The sequence below is a fragment of the Marmota monax genome, unplaced genomic scaffold (assembly GCF_021218885.2).
Source record: "Marmota monax isolate L192 unplaced genomic scaffold, Marmota_monax_Labrador192_F-V1.1 WCK01_AAM20220418_F8-fsc00069, whole genome shotgun sequence".
In the NCBI taxonomy this organism is placed as follows: domain Eukaryota; kingdom Metazoa; phylum Chordata; class Mammalia; order Rodentia; family Sciuridae; genus Marmota; species Marmota monax.
The window spans coordinates 5203750-5231208 of NW_026695243.1; the positions used below are offsets into that span (position 1 = coordinate 5203750).

General features: G+C 37.4%; 1 protein-coding gene and 1 long non-coding RNA gene across 4 annotated transcripts in view; one reads left to right on the forward strand and one right to left on the reverse strand.

The window, feature by feature from the left end:
• Positions 1 to 20173, reverse strand: part of Dcaf10 (DDB1 and CUL4 associated factor 10) — a 55530-nt gene extending 35357 nt beyond the window's left edge. For all 3 annotated transcript variants that reach the window (XM_058578128.1, XM_058578129.1, XM_046457380.2), the window contains exons 1-2: positions 19546 to 20173; positions 8613 to 8726 (exon numbers count right to left, since the gene is read on the reverse strand). In XM_058578128.1, the coding sequence (XP_058434111.1) occupies positions 8613 to 8726; positions 19546 to 20096 (665 nt within the window). In that variant the 5' untranslated portion in view covers positions 20097 to 20173. The remainder of the gene's footprint in view (positions 1 to 8612; positions 8727 to 19545) is intronic.
• On the forward strand, positions 20120 to 21704 carry LOC124101389 (uncharacterized). Its single transcript, XR_006854595.2, has 2 exons — positions 20120 to 20349; positions 21093 to 21704. It is a non-coding gene; the product is annotated as an uncharacterized LOC124101389 (long non-coding RNA).
• The last annotated feature ends 5755 nt before the right edge of the window (positions 21705 to 27459 follow it).

A 27459-nucleotide genomic window follows, 5' to 3' on the forward strand; every position in this document is an offset into this window, starting at 1 on the left:
AAATCTAAGTACTGAGTCCACATGACTGAGAAAGAAGTAAACCTGTCTGATTGGTGTACATATTTAAGTTACAGACTTTACCCTATCTCAAAACATGAAGTAGCAGAAAACAATCTCCACAACTACTTATGTTTTTATTTCACAAGATATATAATCTACAAAACTAAGAAATGAACTAGAAGACATTTCCAAATATGTGCAAAACGACTATATAGAACCAAACAAGAACATGTATGCCCACATCTCTGAAGAGTACAATGAAGTAGTCTAATGGAGCTGAATATGAATTTCATTTCTACCACCTGCTATATATATATGACCTTAGGTAAGTCGCTTTATTTGAGTTGCAATTTCTCAAAACTGGTACAATATCTGTCTTACATAGGAACACTCTAAAGAATGAACAAAATAATGTATTAAAAGTTCTTCCCGGGCTGGGGTTGTGGCTCAGTGGTAGAGTGCTCATCTTGCATGTGTGAGGCACTGAGTTCGATCCTCAGTACCACATAAAGATAAATAAATAAAATAAAGGTAATGTGTCCATCTGTAACTACAAAATTAAAAAAAAAAAAAAGTGCTTCACAGAAGGTTTGGTTTATAGTAAGATCTCAAAAAACAAAAGTTAGTATTATTAATAAGTAACGCACACTTCAGCTCATGCATCAGAAGACCCCTTCAGACCCTCGCTGAAAACTCTTAAGTTAGATGTATTTCTAAACAAGCTTCAAAATCCATTTTTCTATTCAACAGATCAGAAGAAGCAGATTCAAATTCGTTGGCATGGGGTGCTGTGGCAGGCACATAATGACAGCAGCAAATGAAAGCTGACATTGACAAAGAACAAATTTTAACAGCAGATTAGTCAAAGGTCATTTTGAGTAGGGGCAAACATCTTGATAAAGTCTATTCTTTTTGAGATGAGAAAAATTTATATGGTAAAATATTAGAAACACAGAGAAAATTATTAATAATATAGCAAACATCTGTGATACCCACCACCCAGCTTTATCGAATTTTAACATTTTGTTATATTTCAGGTTTTTTTAACATTACGAACACAGTTGAAGTATATTGTGTATCCCTCCCCAACCCCATTCCCCTCCCTCCCTCTCTCCAGAGGGAACCACTATCCAAAATTTGTTGTTATTCCCCATGCAAGTTTTTAATATCATGAATTCATATATATGTATCAAGCAATAATTTAACATTATTTTGCATCCAATTTATTCTGTAAAAGTTTAATGAGCACCCACTCACTATGTATAAGGCACAGTTCTAGGTGCTAGAATAAAACAGAACAAACACATGCTTTCATCAAGCTCATGTTTGTGAAGTTTTCAAACTTTATATAAATGGTATCACACTGTATAGTTTCATTCTACAATTTGCTTTTCTGCCTTGATCTTAACATTTCTGAGGTATGTATCAGATGTCGATGCTTTTAGTTCATTTAACTGATGTATAGTATTCCATTGTAAAGTATATCAGAATTTATTTATGTTTTCTCCTCTTGATGGACATTCAAATTATTCTTAGCTCTTCTCTACCACTAATGATGCTAAAATGAACTTTCCGTTCTTTACATACCTTTGTTCACAAGTGCATTCTCTTAAAAATAATGATCTTCAATTTTACAAGATATTGCCAAACTGCTTTTCAAAGTAATTTTTACCAATTTATACTCCAATGATATCTAAGAGTTCCTATTTCTCATCATCTTTGCCAATACTTGATATTTCTTCACTGTTATTTTTATTTGTATTTCCACAACTAGTAAATTTGAATATCTTTCCATATTTATTCTCTTATGTGATTCTCTATTTTTGTTATAGGGTTATTGTCTTATTTATTCTAGATATTAATCTTTCTTGAGTATGATATTGAAAATATCTTTAACTAGATTATATCTTCTCATACTGTTATATTGTCTATAGTAAAATAGAATGAAGTCTTAAATTTTTATGTAGCTGCGCTTATCAATCCTTCTGATTTGTGCTCTTAGTGTCTCAACAACCTTTTCTCACATTTAAGACACAAACATATTCTATACTTTCTTCCAAAGCTTTAAAGGCTTGCTTTCATAATTAGGTCTTTAACTGGAAGTTATTTTCACTTATGGTATAGGCAGAGATCTAATTTTATTTATATATCTAAGTCATATGTTTTATATATTTAAACTTTTCTATTTTTCCTCCCATCAATTTGTAATGCCTCTGCTATCATATATAAATTTTTCATATAGCCATAGGTCTGCTTCTAAGAGCTCTATATTCTAATATACCATCACTTAATCTATCCCTGTCCTGAGACTACATTTGATACCTGAATGGGGTGATTACTTCCATCTTTTTCCCCCCCTTTTTCTTTTTTGCAGAACTGAGAATAGAACCCAGGAGTACTTTACCCAATGAGCTACATTCCCAGTCCTTTTTATTTTTTTGGTGTTGGGGATCAAACCCAGGGCCTTGTGCATGCCAGGTAAGCACTCTACCAACTGAGTTATGTGCCCAGCCCTCCTTTTTATTTTTTAAGATAGGGTCTTGCTAAGTTCCCCAGGCTGGATTTGAACTTGAATTTGTAATTCTCCTGCCTCAGCCACCCAAGCTGCTGGAATTACAAATATGCATTATTATGCCCAGCTCTTACTCCCATCATCTTAAGTCCTCCAAAATTCTCTCAGCAATTCTTGGCCCACTGCTGCTCAATATGAATTTTAAAATTAAGCTTTATGAAAAACTTTGTTGAATTTTGACCCTACACGTGCATGAGGATTGGTCTATAGTAAGATAATCACAAAGAAGATTTTCTGACATCACTTTACCCAATGCCAGTCTAGATGAACAAAATGGCTTCTTTACAGACTGCCTTTATGTTGAAAGTGAACTCTTTGGTGTCTTATGCAGAGTTTCCTGTTAGAATCTTTATTTTGAACTGGCCCTAAAATTAATTCTCCTGTTCCCTGTACTTCTCATACTTGTCAAAACAGAAGCTTTGCCAGGTGTAGTGGAGCACACCTGTAATCCCAGTGGCTCAGGAGGCTGAGGCAGGAGGATTGGGAGTTCAAAGCCAGCCTCAGCAAAAGTGAGACCCTAAACAATTCAGTGAGATCCCATCTCTAAATAAAATACAAAACAGGGCTGGGGATATGCCTCAGTGGCCAAGCCCCTGAGTTCAATCCCTGGTCCTTGCCCTCCCCCTAAAAAAGCTTTGAGTTTTCGGGTCATCTGCACTTGGCAGATGCTTCTGGGCTAAAAGCTAGTGGAACACCTGTGTAATCCTTTGCATTCATTTTTGGCATGAGGAATTCTTTGTTATCCATTCAACTATATACTTTAAAATATATGTATATGCACACACGCGCGCGAACACACACACACACACACATATGGATAAAATATTCAGCATTTGCGTTTTTACTAGGAAAGATTATTTAGGATATTTAACAATTTTCTACAGGCTAGTTTTCATCTGGTCAATTTACAAGTATTAGAACTGTACTAAAGCCAGGCACTGTGGCACACACCTGTAATCGGGAGGCTAAGACAGGAAGACTGAGAGTTCAAGCCAGCCTCAGCAATTTAGTGAGGCCTTAAGCAACCTTGTCTCTAAATATAAAAAAAAAAAAAAGGGATATGGAGATACAGCTCAATGGTTAATGCCCCTAGGGTTCAATCCCCCACCCCCCAAAATAAAACAACTTAAATATTTCACTATAGTTTGGCACAGTGGCACACACCTATAATCCCAGCAATTTGTGAGGCTGAGACAGGGAAATCAAAAGTTCAGGACAGCCATGACAATTTAGCAAGACCTTGTCTCAAAATAAAAGTAAAAAGGATTAGGGATGTTAAACCATGGTAGAGCACCCCTGGGCTCAATTCCAGTACCAGCAATAAAATAAAATAAAATAAAATATTCTCATTATGACTGTAAACTTGTAATTCTTAATATTGGTTTTGCTCTGTACATTTAAAAGCTATGTTTACGGTACATAAATGTTCATGATTATTTTATCTTTTTGGCAGATTTCTCCTTTTATATGTACTGTTGTTTTATCCTTATTAATGCCTTTGTTGTTTCACCTGTCTCATAGTGATAATCTACTTCTGGTTAGTTTGGTATCTCTAAAATGAATATATAATGATTTTGTTTTTTATTCAAATTGTTGACTATGTGTTTTTTAATAAAGAATATCAACACATTATATTTACTGTGAACTATTCATATTTTTGGAACCCTTTCTTTTTTTTTTTTTCCTTTCTGGTATGGGGGATTGAACCCAGAAGTGCTTAACCACTAAGCCACTTCTCCAGCCCATTTTTTTAAATTTTAAAATTTTGAAATAGGGTCTTGCTAAGTTGCTGAGGCTGGCCTCAAACTTGTGATCCTCCTGCCTCATTTAGGGCCCATTGCTTCAGCCTCCTGAGTTGCTGGGATTATAGGCATGCACCACCATGTCTGGTCCCTTTCTACTTGTTTTCCATTTATTCCCTCTTTCCTTTGCTTTAATTTTTTTTTGTAACTTCTTATAGCTTTCCTATCTTCTAATGATCAAGTTTTCAATATTCTCTCCCCACCTTTAGCTTATTTTAAAGTTATAACTTTTATTTCCATCACTTTAGGGTTTTTTATTGTACATATTTAATTATGCATTAATTTTAAAGCATTTGAAATTACTTAATACTACTATCTTCTTCCTAAACATGGTTAAAGGTCTTAATATATTATATCTTCACACTGAACAAAACTCTCCCATATATTCAATCTATTTGTTTTCACTGTCTAGAGCTATACTATGCAATTTGGTAGCCATTAGTCAGTCACATGATGAAAAAAGTGAAAGTAAACTATCTCAATAATTTTTATATTTGATTACATGTTAAAAGGATAATATTTTGGACATTTTGAGTTATATGTTATTAAAGATTAATGTTGTCTCTCTTTTTTTTAACATAACTACTATAAAATTGATAATTACATGTGGCAAACATTACATTTGTATTGGATATTGCTAAATCCAGAGGTTTGGTTTTTTTTAATTATTGTTACTGTTTTGCAGTACTGGAGATCAAACTCACAGCCTTGCACACACTAGGAAAGCTCTCTTCCTACTGAATTATATCCCCAGCCCCAGTTTTTTTGTTTTTGTTTTATTCCTCTTTGAGATAGGGTATTGCTTAGCGGTTCAGGCTGGCCTTGATCTTTGGGGTTCAAGCAATCCTCCTGCCACAGTGGCTCCCTCCTTGCTGGTACTACAGGCCTGCTCAACCATGCTTGGCTTTGAGTTTTAGTTTTAAATATACTCCTCAAAAATCTCTAAATTATATTCTTTATGCTATTGACAATAACATTTAACCTAATTAAAATTATTCCATCTGGATTAATAGTTACTTGGAATATAATGTGGTACAGAACATTATTTTGCTTCTTTATTTAATCAGGCTTCTAATCTAAGTGGCTTTTAAATTTTTCCCTTGATCTTTGATATTCCCAAGTTTCAGCACAACATGTAGATTTATCTTTATTTAATTTGCTTTGTCTAAAGCTAACTTTCTTTTTAAAATATTTTTCTTAGTTGTATATGGTCAAAAATACCTTTATTTTTTACTTATTTATTTTTATGTGGTACTAAGGATTGAACTCAGTGCCTCACATGTGCTAGGCAAGTGTTCTGCCACTGAGCTACAACCTCAGCCCTAAAGCTAACTTTTTTTGGTACTGTGGATTGAACTCAGAGGTGCTCAACCACTGCAGGACATCCCCAGCCCTATTTTGTATTTTTATCTACAGACAGCGTTTCACTGAGTTGCTTAGTGCCGTGCCATTGCTGGGGCTAGCTTTAAACTTGCAATCCTCCTGTGTCAGCCTCCAGAGCCGCTGGAATGATAGCATGCGCCACCGATAGGGGCCCTAAAGCTAACTTTTGATTTGAGAAGTCTGGTCCCTCTCCAATACTAAAAATTTTATGCCATTATAAAATTAATTTTCCACCAATCCTTGAGAAAAACTTTTTTTTGCAATCCTTCCTATACATTGGAGTCTCTCAATTAATGCTGTCTTTTAACTGCTTACATTTTAAAAAGTTTTTTTCTTTCGTGTGTGCCTGAAATTTTTAGTACTATTTTCTAACTCATTAATTAATTCATCTATCATATAAAGGGTAAAGTCTATCTCATCTACTGAGGTTTTTTTGGGGGGTACCAGGGTTTGAACTCAGGAGCACTCAACCACTGAGCCATATCCCCAGCCCTATTTTGTATTTTACTTAGGGACAGGGTCTCACTGAGCTGCTTAGCACCTCATTTTTGCTGAGGCTGGCTTTAAACTTACAATCTTCCTTAGCCTCCCAAACCGCTGGGATTACAGTTCTGTGCCAACACTCCTGGCTTCTGAGTTTTTTATTTTTAATTTTGGTGCTAAGGATTAAACCCAGGGTCTCACATACGCTAAGCATGTTCTCTTTTCTCTGAGCTATACAACCCTACAATCGGGCTTCCAACCCTACAACTGAGCCAGCTCTAAATATACACTTGCTACTCAATGGTAGGAATCAAATCGAGGGCTTTGTGTATGTTACGCAAGTGCTGTACCATTAGCTACACTCTCAGCCCCTCTCCCTCTTTTTGAGTTTTTAATATACCAACTACATTTTAAATTTCCAAGTATTCTGGCTGGTTCTTTACTACATCGATGTGTTCTTGTTTAAGCTGTTTGTTTTATAACTTTGAATTCTCTTTGAGAGCATCCTAAAAAAAAGTTTCAAAGTTTCTCCCAATCAATGGAATACCATGCAGCTGTTAAAAAGAATAAGATCATCCCACGGATACTAATATGGAATGATCTCTATATTCAGTGAAAAAGACAAGGCATATAATAATGTAGAATGCTACCATTTATATAAAATATATGTACGTATATATTTATATGGTTGTACATGCATAAACTATCTTAGAAAGAAGAGCAAGAAATTGGTAATAGTGGTTGCCTCTGGGGAGGGAAACTGGGTGGCTAGGCGACAGAGGTGGAAATAGACTTACTTTTCACTGTTTACCCTTTTGTACCTTTGAATTTTGTACCACGTGCATGTATTACCTAGTCAAAGAAAAAATAAATAATTTATTTTTTAAAATAAAGACTTTGTTGGACTACTCCATAAATTAATTTCATCCAGAGACAATGCCTGTTCTGGTGGTTGATTCTGTTATAATATTAATTTTAGATGTCTCCATGAATTTTGGAGTTTTGGTTATAGGCCAGAGTAGGAAAAGTTTTTAACTTTTTTCTGTCTCCCTATTTAATGTTTTTAAGAGTGTCTACACTTGGCCATTTGGGGTCCATGTCTACAGCCAGGGTTTATAATGACATTTCAGGGCTTCAGTTTCAAGATATTGGAAATATCACACGTAACATTCAGTCACTGATAGGATAAGCGGCTTTATTCAATTCTTGTTGATGAGGCTGAGTATTTATCAGCTAAAACCTATAGCACCAACTAGTAAAGAACTTTTGCCTTTTTTTCAGACTTTCACCAATGAGACAAAGATTCCAACTAAACCCTTGGATTCATGTACTAATTCTGACTCTGGTTCCTGCCTCACAAAAAACTAGCATTTTTAATTCTTTTACCTGAATGCAACAAAACCATTAGATATCAATGCTAGAATGAAACCCATTAGGCCTATGGTTTCAGACCAGCTCAAAGTTTATCTGTGCTCCATTCCTGGCCCACAAAAATGTTTATATTATTTCAGAACCTGGCTATATTTTTTGTGCTATTTAATTTTAATTTACTGTTCTATTGTGTTTGGAGCAAAGCGGTTATATCAAAACTCAGTATGTTACCTTGACTAGAAGTAATTTCCTCAATTTTTTCATTTATAGAATATTTAAATAATCATAAAAGTAACACAATCTCATTTCATATAGTTTATAAAATTAAAGATAATCCATCCATTCCAACTAAACTACTGTTAGCACTTTAAAGCATTTCTTTTTAATCTTTTTCTTCTGCTTTATTTCATATTTGCACAATTTTATCATTATTTTATTCTATATCATCCCAACCATTTGACTATGTTGCTATGTAGTCTCTACAACCATTGATGACTGCATATTAATCCACCAAACCATTCAATTGTAATTTACTTCCCACATTAATGAGAATATAAGGAGCTTCAACAATGCTACAAAGAAATTCTCTATGCATGTCTTTCTTCCTCATCTGGACTTAAGGGGTAGTGGTGTGGTGAGAAATGTTAACCAACAGGATTGCCATAATTCTACACAGATTATTAGCACAAAAGGCATTACAGGACTAGCATAATACATGGCGAGGTTCATAATGATGGTCTTGATATACAAAGAGAAAAGAAACAACAACAACAACAACAACAAAAACCACCATGGAAGTGAACAGTATATTTCAGAAAAATTCCAATCCAAAATAAATAATAGTAAATTTTATAATTAAAGGAATAAACTTTATAAGGAATTAGAATCACAATTTACACACGTGGATCACTGAGGGACAAGGCATGACATATTTTCACTAACTTATAAAACAACACTTTGAATCACACTTATCAAGTTCATATGTTCACTATAATACTGACCTGATATTATTTACACAGTCTTCGTGAGCTTCAGAAAGTGTTTTTATGTGCTTTGAAGATATAGGGTCAAACAGGAGAACTTCAGTCTGTTCACAAGCAACTGTCAGAACTGACCTGAAAGCAAGTAACACATTTCTCTTGTTTAGTTTTCTAGCATTTGCTGGTTATTGATAATCACATCCACTGTGAGAAAGAATAATAGGAAATGGTACTCTCTCTCTCATACATGTGATAGGATGTAAAATAGTAGACCTAATGTTTGCAAAGTACCTCTAGTACTCGTATATATCAAAAATTTAAATATGCACAATTTCTGACAATATTTTCTGAAAATTTAAATCAAGAGAAATAATCATTATAAATACAAAGAAAAATTAATACTAAGACATGCTTCACTTTAAAATGGAGAAACTGAAAGTAATCTAAATGTACATGAAAAGAAAATGAAATAAATAAGCCATGGTATGTAACAGCACTCCTCCCTCACCCATAGAGAATACATTCCAGGACACCCACACTGGATGTCTGAAACTGCAGATAGTACCAAACCCTATGTATAGTTTTTTCATACACACACACACACACACACACACACACACACCCCTAAATAAATTTAAATAAATTTAATTTATAAATTAGGCACAGTAAGAGATTAACAACAATTACTACTAATACGATAGAACAAAAAAATCGTAAAAATATGCTTTAGTAAGTTATGTGAATGTGGGCTTTCTCTCAAAATTTTATTGTACTGCACATCTAGCAACCTTAGCATATGATTTTTTTTTTTTTTGTCTTTCCTTATTGAGAATTTTCACCTTTTTACTTAAAGGCCATATTTTATGGTTTGTCACTGGCATATCCAAATTGCTAGCATTGCTACTCTTGCACTTTTGGGTCATTATTAAGTAAAATAAGAGTTACTTGAACACGAGCACTGTGATGCCATGACAGTCAATCTAAGTGCCTAATGGGTGGGTGGGTAGTATATGCTGTGTGGATGCTAAGGACAAAGGGACCATTTACATACTAGGTAGGACAGAGATGGCTGATGAGATTTCATTAAACTATGCAGAATGTCGTAAAATTTAAAATTTATTAGTTTATTTCTTGAATTTTTTATTATAATCTTTTTGAACTGTGGCTTACTATGGGTAATTCAAACCTCAAAAAGTAAAACCATGGATTCAGAAAACTAGCATACCATGCAGAAATAAAAAAGAAAGAGTTATCTTTACCTGGATATGAAAGAACTCCAAAATACATTTAAAAAAATATATAAACATGCATATATGAATAAACTCAGTGAAAAAAATATACGAACAAATAATATGTCTCTTCATCGGTTATCTATAAAATGTATTGAAAAAGGTCTGGCTTACATCACCAGGTCTATTAGATATAAACTTATCAGACTTTTCCTTTATAATTTTTAGTTTTCTTCCTTCTGGCTTTCCCTATTGTAAGTTATAGTTTTACAAACCTTTTATCAACTCAATTTTGATTTGTGAAAATCCAATGTCTTTTATTTAAAGTTTCAATTTTCTATGGGCACTTCTCCTTCAGATTCAGATCTAGCAAATGAAATCCTAAGTTTTTGAAACCTCAAGTCTTCCCAGTTTTCAGTACCAATAACAGATTTTTTTTTTTTTTTTTGAATAGGATCTTGCTAAATTATTGAGACCAGCCTCAACTTGAGATCCTCCTGCCTCAGCCTCAGCCTCTCAAGTCCCTGGGATTACAGGTGTGCAGCACTATGCCTGGCTAATGGAAATGTATACACACAAGATGGACATGCATAAGACAAAATTTTAAATAGTCAACTGTTTCTATTCAGAACAAATTTTTTAGATAAAGCCGGAAACAGAAAAACCTCTACTACATTGAAAATTTTTTCTTTATTTAGTAATCATGTAATTGTCCTTTAAAAGATATTACCAAAAACACTTTTATGAGATATACAAACTTCAAAGTTTAATAATACCTGAAGGATTTTGCCATGGTTTGAATGTGTTCTCCAAATTTTATGTGCCAGCAACTTGGTTCCCAATGTAGCAATGTTAAGAAGAGGGACTTCTGGGAGGTGACTGAATCATAAGGGCTCTGTTCCCATGAATGGATAAGTCCATTCATGAATTAACAGGTTACTCTAGGAGTGGCTTTGATATAAAAGTGAGTTCTCTCTGGCATGCTTACTCTATCTCACCACTTGATGCCCTCTGCCATGTTATGATATAAGCAAAAGGTTCTTATTAGATACAAGCACCATGCTCTTGGACTTCTCAGTCTTCTAGAATCATCAGCTTAAGAATTCTCTTTCTTTTGGTGCTGGATATTGACCAAGACTGAACTACATCCTCAACCCCCCACAATTCTATTCTTTAGAAATTATTCAGCTGTTGCATTCAGTTTTTGCAACAGAAAATAGACTAAGACAGGTTTTTATGCTAGTTAATCAACATGAGTAAAAATATTCAAATTAAAATATATCATTTTTAGAAGCCACTTTTTTGTTGTTAGTTAGAAGAGCCATGGAAGGAACTTTCCCACCTTTTGTGCATAAGTAAATGGATTAATGATTCTAAGAGATTCTTAAACATTATAAATAAAGATCTATAAAATTAATAGTTATTGTTTTAAACTAGTTACATTTTTATACATGGTGTGATATGTAATTTTTCTAATAGAATCTACTCCAATATAAAATTCTACACTTTTCTCATTTATAATGCCATTTTTATCACGTATTAAGTTTTGGGTTTTATATTGTGTTCTGTGCAACACCACACTATCTTTTTTTCTAAAAGATTTATAGTATATTTGCTATATGGCAAATCAAGATCTTTTCATTGTTTTATAAACATTATTTTTCTTGGCTAAATCATTTTTTTCCCCAAATGAATTTTATATATAGCATGTCAAGTCCTACTAAGAAATACTGTTGGGATTTTTTTAATGGGATACAGTGGCTACAGGTTAATGGGGTAGTATTTATAAGAAAAATATTGAATCACCTCCTAGAGTAACAATGTGTACCTTCTCTATTTCTAGTTTAATTGTACTCCCATTAAGAATATACTCTGGTCAATTTCAGTCCTTGGAAATTACATGAGATTTATTTTTTGTGTGGCCTGATATTAATATAGCATATCATCTTTCATTTTGTTAAATCTAGCAGTAGTATGCCTTGACATCCTTTTGCTTTAAAAAAACTTCTACATTCTTATTTTCAGTAAGAAGTTTTTAAAAAATCTAACCAGGGCTGGGGATGCAGCCCACTGTAGAGTACTTGCCTAGCATGTGTGAAGCCATAGCTTCAATCCTTAGCACTACAAAATAATTAATTAAAAAAATCTAACCAACAATCTGTCTTAATTGATTTACATTTAACATAATTACTAGTAATTTTTGAGTTTGAATCTATTATCTTAGTTTTTGCTTTCTATTTGTTCTGTTCTAGGTCCTGCTTCATCTTTCTTGCTTTTAAAATTTATTTTCACTATTCATATCTCACCCTATACTACTTAGTATATTAAATATACATTACCTTTTCCCCCAGTGTATACCTAAGAGCTTATAACATGCATCAACTTTTAAAAAAAATGAAGTATGAATTATTAGTTCTATCACTTCCTGTATGATATAAGAACTTTGGTATATTTCAATTCCTTTTATTCCATTCTAATATTAAAAAATTTTTTTTTAGTTGTCAATGGATCTTTATCTATTTACATGTGGTGTCAGGGTCTCATTAAGTTGCTCAGACTGGCCTTGAATTTTCTGATTCTCTTGCCTCAGCCTTCCAAGTAGTTGGGATTACAAGTGTGTACCACTATGCCTGCCTAAGGTATACTACTTACCAGTCTTAAAATTTGTGGCCTTGTAAGTGAAAATGAAAATTTTGTACAACTGTCACATATAGTTAAATGTAGTATTCAAAATTTAAATAATCAGTGATAATGTGAGTAGCTTGTTTTCTAAATAAACCTACATAAATTATAAAAATACTCACCAAGTGATATTAGTTGTAGTTCAAATTGTTCAACAAATTATTCTAGTAATTTCCAATCATTTATTAGTTTTGGAAACTATAGCCATAATCTTTTATTTGTCTTAGATATCCTTTTCTGAACCATGAATAGGAAACTGGATAAAGCTCCTCTAAGAATTTTCAATTTAAATTGATAGTCATGAATTAACCTGTAGTCTTGATAAGTTAAAAAAAAAAAAAAAAAAATCACTCTTAACAGAATAGTGGCACACAACTAATCCCAGCTACTCAGGAGATTGAGGCAGGAGTATCCAGCCTCAGCAACCCTCAAAATTAAATAAAAAGGGCTGGGAATGTAGCTCAGTGGTAGAGTGCCCCTGGGTTAAAACAAAAAAACAGAATCAACAGAAAGTTATCACTGGGGCTAAATTTTCTTTTTAGCTTTTGGGGCAGTAACAATAAATATATTAAATTTATTTAGCCCTTCAATGTTTTCTATTAATTTTACATACTATTTAACTGTAGTAACAAGTAACAGATAAGAGATAATGTAGTACTGAAGTTAAGAGCATAAGCCAGGATATAAGTCTTTTGTATTTAATGACCTTTCTGCTTTGAAGTTCCCCCAACCAAATGCAACTATACAGAGGGGAAAAATCTATTTTTGTGATCATTTTCATTGATAAAATGAGTATTATTAATGCTTATGGAGGGCATGGAATCAGTGGATTTTGGCAAACTTATCCCACTAAATAATGATAAAAATAAACAAGAATGATAAAAATTAGGGATTTGTAGTTCAGGAATTATTCACCCATAAACCATTCCCATAGGCTTTATTCATCTGCTGTAGATTCTACTCTGCCATGGGAATGTACTATGAACCTGTAGTAGTACTACTATTCTCATCTGATTGCTTTTCGTCTCTCTGGATCTCCCCGGGGCTGCAGTTCCCACAAATGACTAAGAGACAATTATAGGGAGAATGCCTCGAAGTAGGCTGAGCTACCTTTAAGGAAGCCAGATGATCACTGGACATTTAAGCATTTTCTGTGTGGGGGAAGGTACCAGGCAGCAGTGAGGAATAGTTAGAATAGATGCTGGCCTGCAGTTCTCTAGTGAGATGGTTGTTGACAGCCCCTTGCTAGGCCATTTCTTAACACTGTAATCAACGCTGAGGCAGTCAGATCTAAAATTTAAGGCCAACTCAAGAAATTTAGAAAGGCCCTGTCTCAGAAAATAGTGCTGGGGATGACTCAGTGGTAGAGCATTCCTAGTACTGTAAAACAAGACAAAAAAAAAAAAAAAAAAAAACTTGGTACAGTGGAATCAATGTTTATCAGCTTGATATGAGGCCTGACTGAATCCAGCATCTATATATACCCTTGAAAGCAAAATTTTAAGTGATGCTGTTCACACCTTTTATATCCTTGTGTTTGTCTAACTGAGGCACACTAAACTCAGTTTAACCTTCTATGAGGTAGTGTATTAAAATCTTCTATGATAAATTTGCCTGTTTTCTCCTTGAAGTTATTGAATCTTGATGTTTATATTATATTTAAAATATAAGACTCATTCAAGGCCAGGTTCATTTAAATCCATAAGCAAATACTCATTCAAGCTTCCAGGTGAACTGAATATTTATCGTTAATAATTCTATCTCGGGCTGGGGATGTGGCTCAAGCAGTAACGCATCGCCTGGCATGCGCGGGCAATGGGTTCGATCCTCAGCACCACATAAAAATAAAAATAAAGATGTTGTGTCCACCGAATACTGAAAATAAATATTAAAAAATTCTCTCTATATAATAATAATTCTATCTCTAGTAACTTTTTTGCATGAAGCCTATTTTATTCTGATAATATAGCTTACCAGTTTTCTTTAGAATGTGTTTTGTTATATTTTTCTATATCCTTTAACATTTTTCTCTATAATAGTCCCATTTTTTTTTTTTTTTAAAGAGAGAGGGAGAGGGAGAGAGAGAGAGATCGAACCCTGGCCGCACGCATGCCAGGCGAGCGCACTACCCCTTGAGCCACATCCCCAGCCCCGCCCCCCCCCCTTTTCTTTGAGACAGGATCTTATGTTGCCCAGGCCAGTCTCAAAACTCATGGGCTCAGGTGATCCTTCTACCTAAGCTTCCTGAGAAGCCAGAATAGGGGCATGCCATACCTCACTTATCTTTGTTTTTAAGTTGGAGTTTGTGTGTCTATGGGGGAAGGAAGTACCAAAGATGAAACCCAGGGACACTTCAACCATGTGCTGCATCCCAGCCCAACTTCTTTCTTTTTTTGAGACGACTTGTTAAATTGCTGAGGATGGCCTTGGTCTTCCTAGTCACTGGGATTACAGACATGTATCACCACCTTTGTACTTATTGTAACTAGTAATATTGGGATTTATTTTCAGCTATTCTTTGAGCTTTTATGTCTTGCCTTACCCCATCGCTTTCCCTTTCTTACCTTCTTTTGGAACCTTTTTCCTTATTATATGCTTTTTGTTCTACTTATCTAGAAATTTTATATTCTTTCTTTTGGTTCCTCAAAATTTTTAATATGCACACTTACTGAAGTCTATCTATCTATCCATATATATGATTTATATAATACTAATATGTGTAACATTATAATATACAATTCTTCCTCAAAGAACATAAGTAACTCACAATATTCCCTCATAATGTACATGCAATTGTTGTATATTTTACCTCCAGCTTTATTATTCTCAAAGTACATTTTTGGATTTAGTTTTATGAACATATGTAACACATTCTCTGCTCTTCATTCCTTCTGGCATCTCAGACTTTCCATTTGAAAACACTTCCCTTCTCTCTGAACTTAGAATTCATTTATTGATGGTCTGCTGGCAAATTCACTAAGCTGAATACGTATTTCATCCTTGTTCTTGTTAAGGACAAAAAACTGTTTTTACTGGGTATAAACATCTAGACTGCAAGTTTTTCTCCAGCATATTGAAAATAATTACCACTGGCTTTTGTGTATGTGTCAGATTATTATTGAAGACTAATCAGCTGTTATTCTTGTAGTGTTTCTTTGAAGGTTTGTTTTCCTCTTTTAAGATTTTACACAGCTGGGCACAATGGCACATACCTATCTGTAATCTCAGTGACTCAGGAGACTGAGGCAGGAGGATCACAAGTGCAGGGCCAGCAACTCAGTGAAAGCATGTTTCCAAATAAAAAAGGGCTTGGAGCATATATAGCTCAGTGGTAGAGTTCCCTGGGTCTGATCCCCAACACAAAATAAATAAATATAAACATAAAGAAAAGATTTTATATTTACTTTCTTGAAGTGTCTAGGGAGGATTTCTTTTCTTGTTTTCTCTTTTGGTACCAGGGATTGAACCCAGGGGCACTTAACAACTGAGCCACATCCCCATTTTGTATTTTATTTAGAGACAGGGTCTCACCGAGTTGCTTAGGGCCTCACTAAGTTGCTGAGGCTGGCTTTGAACCTGTGATCCTCTTGCCTCAGCTTTCCCAGCTGATGGATTATAGGCCTGAGCCACGGCACCTAGCTCTAGGGAGAATTTCTGCTTGGGTTAGTTGTGCTTCTTAAATCATAGCCTGGTGCATCTCTTTAATTCTGCCTCTCTTCCAACAGCTGCCCCTCTCCATTAATCTCTCGTTTTCTTTAGGAACTAAGTAAATGTATGGGCTTTTCTCTCCATGCTCCATGTTACTAAACTTTCTTCATATTTTTAATCTTTGAATTTCTATTTATGGTGTAGATAAATACTTCATTTCTATTTTTCAATGTACTAAATTCTTATGTGTTTTCATACTATTATCTAATTTCATAACATGAAATTTACTTTTTCAGAATGTCACCTTAGGAGGTAATATACTTATTTTGACAATTTTGCTGTCACTTAAACCATTTTTTAAATTCTTTTGGAAATTACCTTCTAGTCCACATATCCTTTCTTTTTAAATACTAAATCCCTTCTAATCTGGTCTCCATTAGATTCATAAACTTGATTCTTACATTCTATGTCATTCCTCCTCCCTGTATTATAAAGTCCTTGTAAATGGCAGTGGCTATCATACTTGAGATATGAGAAATCATCTTTCTTACTACAGATATGTCATTGTCTATAAAATTACTTCAGCTCCTACACAAATGTTGGGCACACTAGTAGATAAAGTAAAAATACTAAAAAAATTGAAACACTGAACTATTTCACCTTGACAAAGATAAAAAAGAATGGCAATAGCAGTGCTGGCAAGGGTATCCGGAGATAGGCACTTGCATATGTGTTTGATAGGAATGAGAACTGGTTCTTTCTTCAGACAACAATTTAACAATGTTTCAAAATTCCTTATAACTTTTGACTCATTCCAGGGACTTAGCTTTAAGGACATAAATTTAAATTATTTTTTGTTCACAAAGTTTTATTTAAACTTATGAAAAAATTAAATAATGCAGAAATATTAATGTGTTCACAAATTTTAGGAAAAAAGCAGGCTACAGAATAGTATGCTTACATGTTTATATTAAGCTAAATATACAAAGAAAAAATTTTCCTTGGAATCCATTCAGTCTCTAGAATAAGTGATGTTTACCTCATTTATTACCTAGGCTTTCTGCAACATACTGGCAATGAAAAATGACTGAATTATTTTAAGTATAGCAAAGTTCCTAACAGATTTTTTTTAATTTTTATACATTTATTAATTTTTATGTGGTGCTGAGGATTGAACCCAGTGCCTCACATGTGCAAGGCAAGTGCTCTACCACTGAGCCACAACCCCAGCTCCCCCAATCAGATTTTAAAAATTCTCTTGGAGGGATGGTGAATATGGCTCAGTGGTAAAGCCCATACCTTGGGTGTCCAAGCCTTGAGTTTGATTTCCAGCACCACAAAATAGATGAATAAATAAATTAACAATAAATGTGTGTATATATGTCTGTGTCTGGGAAAATGCAGTCTGGATTTAAATAAAAACTATGAATAATATATCCTTCATTCTAATATCCCTGGCAACTTAAATTCAATATTCATAACTCATTCTACCATTGCCTCCACCTAAAATTTCTCTCACAAAGAACAGAAACAGCTACTTCTCAAAGTCCTAAAAGTATAGGTAGGAAGTTAAGAGGAGAGGGGCCAGGATATAGAGAAGAGAGAAACCGAATGTTGACAAGGAACAGACCCTCAGTATTGGAATAGGTTAAGAACAGGACTTGTAGGAAGGAGAGAAGCTTCTCCTTTAACCAGTTTTCTCCCTTTCTCAGGCACATTCATTGCTACAAGCTCCACCCAACTGCTATGAGAAAACCCAGAGATCCCAGCACCAGGTGTGATAACCATGGCATTTACATGAGTGAAGTGGAATAGGACTTACCAGCTCAGAGTAATTCCTGATTCTGTTCTTTTGCATCTTCCTTAGTATACTGGAGGTCTTTCTTCAGAAAAGTTTTGCTTCATTGTTTCTCAGCTTTTCTAACATGATATACTGCCTCTCTTCTACCATTGGACCTTCAACATATCAGTTTTCATCTGAAATATTTCTACCCTCTCTCCAACCCCATCTTGACTCAAGATATTTACTCCTACTAATTTTTCTGAACTTGGTTCAAGTGTCAACTTTCTCTGGGAAATCTCAAACACCCTAGTCCACAACTAATTCCTTTGAGCCTTTATCCAATTTGTAGGTATACATTATGCATTATTAGTATAGTTATCTAACATCTAGTTGAACTGATGAAGTTCCAAGTTCAATAAAAGCAGTACCATTAACTAATTTTGCTCACCACTGCTAATCCTGTATTTAGAACATAACAAGTGCTCAAGAGGCATTTGTTAAAGGAGGGAATGACTAAATGAACAACTAAGATAATTAGCAACCCAGAGGTCTTGAAGTGGTAAGAATTATATTAACTACACACAATTATACATGGTGGAACTTTGTACAAATTTTTCCTTTCTTTGCTGTTAAACTTGAGAACTCACAAGACATAGTTTTAAATATATACAGCATATTATTTTGACAATTCCTAGAGCCCAAAAGTAAACCAAGACCAGATATTAAATATCTAATTAATCAAGAAGAAGGCTGGTTTCCCTTAGCAAAAGTAGGTAGTCCAGCCTGGGAACTTCACAAATAGCCTAAATCATGAGAGCTGCCTCTCTGAAATGGCTTAGTATTTCTTTTTATTTTTTTAATATTTTTTAGTTGTCAATGGACTTTTTTTTTTAAAGAGAGAGTGAGTGAGTGAGAGAGAGAGAGAGAGAGAGAGAGAGGGAGAGAGAGAGAACTTTTTAATATTTATTTTTTTTTAGTTCTCGGCGGACACAACATCTTTTGTTTGTATGTGGTGCTGAGGATCGAACCCGGGCGGCACGCATGCCAGGCGAGCGCGATACCGCTTGAGCCACATCCCCAGCCCTGGACCTTTATTTTATTTATTTATATGCTTGCCTCACACGCGCTAGGCAAGCGCTCTACCACTGAGCCACAACCCCAGCCCCTGGCTTAGTATTTCTTGAGCAAACGAATGCACACTTGTCTCTTTCTGGCTGGTTTAGGCACAGGGGTACAGAGATTCTATAGGCTCTCTACCCTTAACAAAAGCTTAGATGAGTGAAAAGCAAACCTCGGATGACAGCGAAAGAATGAGCATTTATTAAAGATGTATTTACTGAGCACCTATGGTGTACCAGAAAGCCCTAGTTCTGGGAATTTTTCCTTCAGTCTCCCGAGCCTGAAGAGAAGCATCCCAGGCCTGCCTACTTCAAAAGGCCAGGATGGGGGTTCCGTAACGACTACGCGCTTCTGAAAGTACCAGGGGGCAGAAAAGCCAGAGGCCGAAAAAAGGTCTCCAAAGCCCGGGCCGAGCGAGCGAGCTCTGGATGGCTGCGCATCCGGAGCAGAGCTGGCGGAGGTGGGGACCTACCCTCCGGGGGACCGCGCTTACCCGTCGGGCGAGTACTCGAGGTTGAAGACCGCTCCGTGGGTGCGGGTGCTGAGATACACCGAGTCCGCAGGGTGGATGGAACCATAGAGGTTAGTCATGGTGCGAAAATTGTCTCGCGCCGGGTCCACGAACAGCCCGCGGCCCAGGCTGCGTTCTCTCAGCCACCCGAACAGTCTGGCGCCAGGGCCGCCCAGGCCCGCGCTGACGCCGTGCCGACCCCGGCTCCCGGCCCTGCAGTCCTGCCCGGGACGTCGGCGTGACGGGGAAGGAGGTGAGGGCTCTCCCAGGGCGGAGGCGGCAGATGATTCCACAGTCCCCGGCGGCGATAGGTCTCCCGCCCGCGCGGCCGGGGGCAATGGGGGAGCGCCAAGGCGGCGAGGGCTCCGGGCGGCCGGCGGGGGAGGGGCCGCGTCAGTCCCGGGCTGCTGAGGCACGGGCGGGGCAGCGGGAGAGGGCGGCCTGGCGGTAGTCGTTTGTTCCCCGTGGGGCGCCGGCTCCTCAGCTCCGGCCGCCGCGTCTCCGCTGGGGCTCCGGGGCCCGAAAGAAAACATGACCAACACCCCCGCCCCCAGCTCCCAGCCGCTGTCCTGCCGGCCGACACCTCGGCGCTCCAGCTCTAGCCGACACTTCCGGGTGCGACGGCGTAAAGCTGCCGGCTGGGAAACCTGCCCCACCGCTTGGTTGCCCTCCACCGGGGACAAGGAAAGCGGGGACACTGCAGTGTTGCGGTTTTGCAACCCCGAAGGACAGCAGTCCTGAATGGCTAGCTGTTCGTGTGAGCCACTGAAGGTGCCAGGGACCCGGGTGGGTACTGACTGACTGAGGCTGGGAGTGGGTCTATAGATGTCAGTGAGCGGTTGATGTGTGTCTGACCAGTATTATGAAACTGGGCAGGATTATGTTACTATTGTCCCCACTATACACTGAGGGATGGATTACCGTATTAGGTGCAGGTCCCGTATGGTAAGCTGAATGGCATACTACCTGCTCAGCCTATAAGTATGAGGGCTCAGGTTAGTAAATTTTGCACTAAAAAGCCCTGTCTGCGCAGTTCCTGAAATTGTGGACTGTTGATGCCCTGAATATCTCTGCCCAATTGCCATCTATTGTCTAGTAGACCAAGTCTTTATCGACGCTCCTTCCTACAGGAAGGGGCACATATCCAGCCAGGAGGGACTGAGAGGCACTGGAGATCTGAATCAAATCAATCTCACAAGCAACAGAGCCCAGGGTCAGTCCTCCTTGTACTGCATCTGCCAGGGAGGTCATGGAACCGTGATGGAGGTGAGGCCTCCATCACTGTTGCTGAGGATAATATATAGAACTTGCTAACAGAAAAGGGTTAATAAGAGCTGGCAGTTTCTTGGGGGAGTGAAGCAAAGTCTTCAGTAAGGGAGAGGCTGAGGCACAAGGAAACACATTTATTTACTCTTCTTCTCTATCCAATGACAGATATTTTTTAAAAAAATTACTTTCCAACTGATGTCTCCTAATACAACATGACTGAAATGATAAACACTGTTTTGTTTTGTTTTTTCCCTTTTCAGGCTTTTATACTTTGGGAGCAGCACCTTCACTCTCGATGATCACTAGTTCTGCCCATAAAGTAGAATTCTTTGTTGGGAACGAGTTTGATAAAATGAGCAAGGCGATTGGCCATGGCATAAAAAGATGAAATGGCAGCTATGTCCCAGGCATCTTCTCTACTGAAGCCATATATCTCAAGCTTTTTGAAATGGTCATCTGTTATATCATCAGCTTGGGAAACAGCAAGTGCAAACTCCAGCATTGCTTTTTCCCCGAGCAGGAAGGTCAGACTTTCTCCAATTCACACAGACCTGCAAGAAAATATAGTCAGAAGCAGATTATCTTGTCTACTGCAAATAAATAATCGAACAAGGGCTTAATAAAATTGACATTGATGGTTAAAAAAAAAGTCCCTCAAGGTTAGAATAAAGGAGCAAAATCAGACTAAAACAAAGTTTTCTGAGAAAAGTAGAGCTCAAAGACTCTCTTTGACCTGCCCCCCACATCAATACCAAACAAAATATAATATTTGCAAAGAGTTTACATTTAGCAATTACTATAAATTAAGAATGTGCTCAGTGTTTTGTATTCATTATCTCATTTAATTCTTATAAAAACCCCAGACAGTTGTATTTTTATTATCATCCCCTTTTTATTGACAAACTGCAGTTCAAAGAGGTGAAGTGACTTTCCCAAGGTTATATGGCTAGAGCACAGTATAGCTGGGATTTCAAATACACTGGATTCCAAAGACAATACTAGGTAATCAATTCCCTTGCTAAAGCAAAATACTAGAAACCACTACAAACCTTAAAATAAAATAGTTTGGTGTTTTAGTCAGCTTTTTTGCCACTGTGATCAAAAGTCTTGGCAAAAGCTGTTAGAGGAGAAAAAATTTACTTGGGGTCTCATGGTTTCAGAGGTCTAAGCCCACAGATGGCCAACTCCATTGTTATGGGCCTAAGCTGAGTGTAGATATGGCAGAGAACAGCTCAGGACATGACAATCGGGAGGGAGGGAGGGAGGGAGGGAGGGAGAGGGAGAGAGAGAGAGAGAGAGAGAGAGACTGACTCTGTTTACTAGGGACAAATATATACCCCAAAGGCATGCCCTTAATAACCCAACTCCTCCAGCCACACCATCTACCTAGAGTTACCACTCAGTTAATCCCTCTCAGTGGATTAATGCACTGATTAGGTTAAGGCTCTCTTAAACCAATCATTTCACCTCTACTTTCTTGCACTGACTCACACATGTGCTTTTAGGGGACACCTCATATCTAAACTATAATATTCAGTAAACCATTGTGTGACAACACATTCTATGACCACTTGGGAGAGAGATCCTGGATGAGCAAAAGTTGGGTGTCGAGGCAGGATGCACTCAGCAGGGCAAAGGGGATGATCATGAAATCATTTTTAGGCCAGCAAGAGATACCTTTAGGGAATAGTTTACAAAGTCTCTATAGATCAGATCAGAAGAGAAGACTGGGGAATAGTGAAAATGATGAACCTCAACTCTGAGAATAAATGCAGAGAACAGATATTTCTGTTCTCCAGTCTTAAGGATCAGGGATTTCACTATAGGGTTCAGTAGGACTTTGTAATGAAATAAACATAGTAATGATACCCAAAGGGCATGACTTTGGACAAAGTAAGGACAGGATAAGTTGTTGACTGAAGAACTGATGGGCAAGAGCAGGTGGAGGCAGTTCCAGAATGAGAAGCAAACTGGCCAATGCCTGGGGTCAACAGTAAGAATTCAAAAGCCTAAAACATTGGTTTGGGCCCAGAAGGAATAATTAGTGGATGGACAAAATTCATACTGGAAGTGCAAACAGTATAATTAGCAGAAAGATGGCAAGTTTTGAAAAGAGACTCTTGCCACATTATAGTTATATATTCCATACTAAGTTAAATCTCTGAACCTTGAGTCTAAAATGGTTATAAGGCTTGCCTTGGACAGGTAGTTATGTGCATCTGATAGAATGTATGCCAAATAACCACCACTATGACTGATATTAATCTGGGGCATAGCTCTTCCTAATACTAAACATCACATACATGCAAAAGCAAGTGGGCACATAACAGGAACTGGAAGGGAATTCAAGCAATTAGAGATTTTGTTCCCTGCACCATATCATAACATGGGCTTTGTCCATTCCTCAGTTAGAAAGGCCCTGAAACTGGAACAGGAGAGGTAGGCACTAACCTGGTCAGAGAGCACTGGGTTCTTTGAGTAGACCCTGTACCAAGCACTATGGACAACCACATGGTATAAGCTCCTGTTGACCAGGCTGGTCACTACAATGATGAGTTCCTTATCTGCTCTGCTGAGCTGTCCTGGGGAGGAAGAGGAAAGAAGACCTGTTCATAATTCCTGGGCAATGGCTTAGAACCTAAACAGGTTTAGCTATATTTTAGCAACAGGCTCTGCCTACCCACCAATTTGCCTGCCATTCACTTATACATTTATTCATTCATTCATCTCTTGTCCCTAGCTACCAACTGACCTATTTTGTTTTTGTTTATTTATATGGTGGTACTGGAGATTGAACCCAAACCAGGATCTAGTGCATGTTACCAAGCACTTTACCAATTACCCACATCCTCAGCCCTTTTTGAATTTTATTTTGAGGCCCTAGGATGGCTTCAAACTTCTGATGCTTGGCTTTAGCCTCCTGACTACAGGCAGGCCACCATGCCTAGGCTATTTTACTTTCTTCACAGTATGTAGTACTTTCTGAAATCAACAGACTTCTTTCTTTCTTTCTTTTCTTTTTCTTCTCCTCCTCCTCCTCCCCTCCCCCACTTCCTCCTTCCATCTTCTTTAGTTGTTCACTATTCACTTTCTCCTCTTAAGAGTATGTTCAAGGGGCTGGGGTTATAGCTCAGTGGTAGAGCACTTACCTAGTATGAATGAAGCACAGAGTTCGATCCCAAGTACAACATAAAAATAAATACATAAAATAAAGGTATTTTGTCCACCTACAACTAAAAACTATATTTTTAAAAAGCAGTATGTTTGAGGGGCTGAAGATGTGGCTCAGTGGTAGAACGCTCACTTAGCCTGTGCACGACCCTGGGTTCGATCCCCAGCACCACATAAAAATAAATAAAATAAAGATATTGTGTCCAACTACAACTAAAAAATAAATATTAAAAAGGAGCATGTTTGAAATCCCATTTTTTCTCCCAGGCATGCCCATAATTATGATGATCTGGGAGGCTGAAGCAGGAGAACTGAAAGTTTGAGGCCAGCTTCAAAACTTAATGAGACTCTGTCTCCAACTAAAAATAAAAAGGGGTGGTGGGTTCAATCCCTAAAGAGAGGGAGGAAGAAAGGGAGGGAAGGAGGAAGGAAGGAAATCCATTTTTTTTAAATTTGTTTTTTAAAATAAAAATCATATCCTCAAAGAAATACCTGGCAGATAGTAGTTGCTCAGAAAATGTGTTAATAAAATACTAAATTCAAGAAATATTTTGTGAGGCCTATCAGGTACTAGGCTAACACTTAAAAGAGGAGGAAAGAAGTGGGTGTGGTGGCATAGGCCTGTGATTCCCAGCTATTCAGAAGGCTGAGGCAGGATTGCAAGTTCAAGGCCAGGATTGCAAGTTCAAGGCCCTGTCTCAAAATAAAAAGGGCTGGGGATGTAGCTCAGTGGCAGAACATATGCAAGGACCTGAGTTTAATCCCTAGTACTGTAAATAAGTAAATAAAGTAGAAGAAAAAAGAACAGACTTCCTAACTTCATGGAAGCTACTATTTGAGATAGGGATAGGCAGAAAAGGGGAGAACCCGCTTTGGTACCGGGCACAATTCTGGGAACTTTACATATGTAACCTCATTTACTCCTTACCTCAGCTCCTCAAGTGGGTATTATTAATGCCATTTTACTAGTAATGAAACTAAGGCTCTGAGGTGTTCAAATACTTTGCTGAAGTTGCTTGGATTATTTATGGCAGAACTCACATTTGAACACAGGATTGGTCTTTTTCTAGTAGGATAGAGAAGCTGCAGAAAGATATGATGAAAATAAAAGGCAGACAGGACTCTGTATGCCATTAGAAAAGGGCAAGGAGCGGGTTGTAGGCAATCGGACAAGGAATTCTTCCTTATACATGAAGGAAGGTGAGATGGACTTTGAAGGAAAAGTCAGATTCACAAAGGCATAAATAGGAGAAAAAGCATCCCAGGGGCATAGCAAAGTTAGAAGATCTAATGAGATCAAAATGCTGAAGGGGACAAAATGTAGCTCCCATTTTGACTTAGAACATAAAGAGGGACTGAGGGTAGGAAGCAGGCTGTGACAGACCAAAGAGAACCACCCCATAACTGCTGGCTGTCTTCCAGTATCTGCCTTCTTCCTTTAGTAACAGAATCTCTTCATTTAGCTGGGCACATGACCAATCAGCTTCCCTCATAGCTAGATGTGACAGTGAGACAAAGTTCTACCCAATGGGATAGAAACAGAAGTGATATATGCAACTCTTATGTCAGGACCTTAAAGAGAAAGGGCTTGTGCCCACCAGTGATGCTCCTTTCTGCTGGTACAGTGGTGATCCAGCTAAGCTTGTAGGCAAGGGCAGTCCCAAACTGTAAACAACACTTGCCAGCCCTTAGCAGCTTCTATAGACTATCAGGTGAGAGTGAACGAGTGAGAGAAAAAAAATATTATTTAAACCAAAGTCTTTGTCTCTGAGTAGCAGCAGCCTAATCTGAATCTAGTATCACATCCATGGTTGCCAGTTTATTTCAGTTATATATCTATAACCATAAAGCTGGATTCAGTCCTCACAGACTCAAAATCCAGAGTTGTCACAGAAGCCGAGGTTTTCCCTAATCTCATCAATCTGGAAGACATGGGAAGCGATGTTGGCAAACAGGCCACCTATATCTCAACCAAGAATGATTCAGCATTGTTTCTCTCTTTACCTGTTGTTTTGTTGTAGATGGCATTGTAATAAGCAAAGAAGGCTCGGAATTCCAATGGCTGGTAAGACAAAACTTTCAATATATTTGGTAAAAATCCTGTCTGCAGGGAAGAAAAGACAGGGTCACACAAAATGAAAACTAAGAGCAGAATAAACAGTAATCTGGTACTCCCCATATTGTCTGAATCCAGATGCACTCTTGGAAAGGTCATAGCCTTTTTATACATATCTTAACCTTTCAGGGTATTATAATTGTTATTTCTAAAGGTGTATAAAATGTCTTTTTGATACACAATCTGATGAAGTTCAGAGAGTGAATGTAACAAATAAAACAAATGAGACTTATTTGAATTTAGATTCTACTGTTTAGGTCCTACCTTTTACAGACGGGCTGGTGGCATTCATTATTTCTAAGAATTAAGTTAGTAACAAGCCCCAATATTAGTAAAGTATTTTGTAAGGTTCTTTCACATATCCAATCTCATTTATCCTCTAAACCTTGTAAGGTAGTCAAGGGAGATATTATTATCCCTGGTTTACAGATAAGGAAACCAAGGCCCAGAACTGAAGGCCATACCTTGGGATTTTGAGTTTTCAGATGGCATGCTATGGCAAACAACTGTCCATTTCTTCCCTCTTGACAACAGAACCTGGATGTTGTTCAGATATGAAGTTGTCATGGATTTCAGAACAGGTTAAACCCTTCCCCACACTAATGAGTGAATCCTGATTGTTCTAAATAAATTATGGTGATTTCATTCCACTTGTCAGTGATAGGCTGAGAAATGGACATGTGACACCATGGTGGCTACTGAGAAATGAAGGGAAGTCAGCTGGGGGCCTTCCTGGCTCTCCAAAAGGAATATAAGGAAAGGGTATGCCCTCCTCACTCCTGCTAGAAGTTGTGCAAGGATGTAATGTTTGCTGATACTATAGTCATCTAATGACTACAGGGAATAAGTCTAAGCAGCTATCACACTGAGGAAGATAGAGCTCAAAAAGGAAAGAATCTACTGGATACCTGCCTGTAATCCCAGTGATTTAGGAGGCTGAGGCAAAGGATCACAAGTTGAAGGCCAGCCTTGGCAACTCAGCAAGACCCGATCTCAAAATAAAATATAAAAAAGGGCTGGGATAGAGTGCTTGCTTAACATGTGTGAGGTCCTGAGTACCCAATTCCCAGTACCACACACAAAAAAAAGGAAAAAAATCTAGTCCTTGATGGTAACAGTAAGCTACTGAATTTTAACAATATAGGAATTTCCCTACCGCTAGACCAGCAATTAAGTGTGACATTGAATTATCCTTACTGTTAAACCAGCTAAATTGGATTTTCTATACAACTATAGCTGAAAGCACCCTAGCTGATAACAGATGCTAAAGGTTTGTTAGTGGTCTAAAAGACAGAGCATAAAGAACTATTTGTACTAACCAGGGAGAGTCTGGGGAGAGG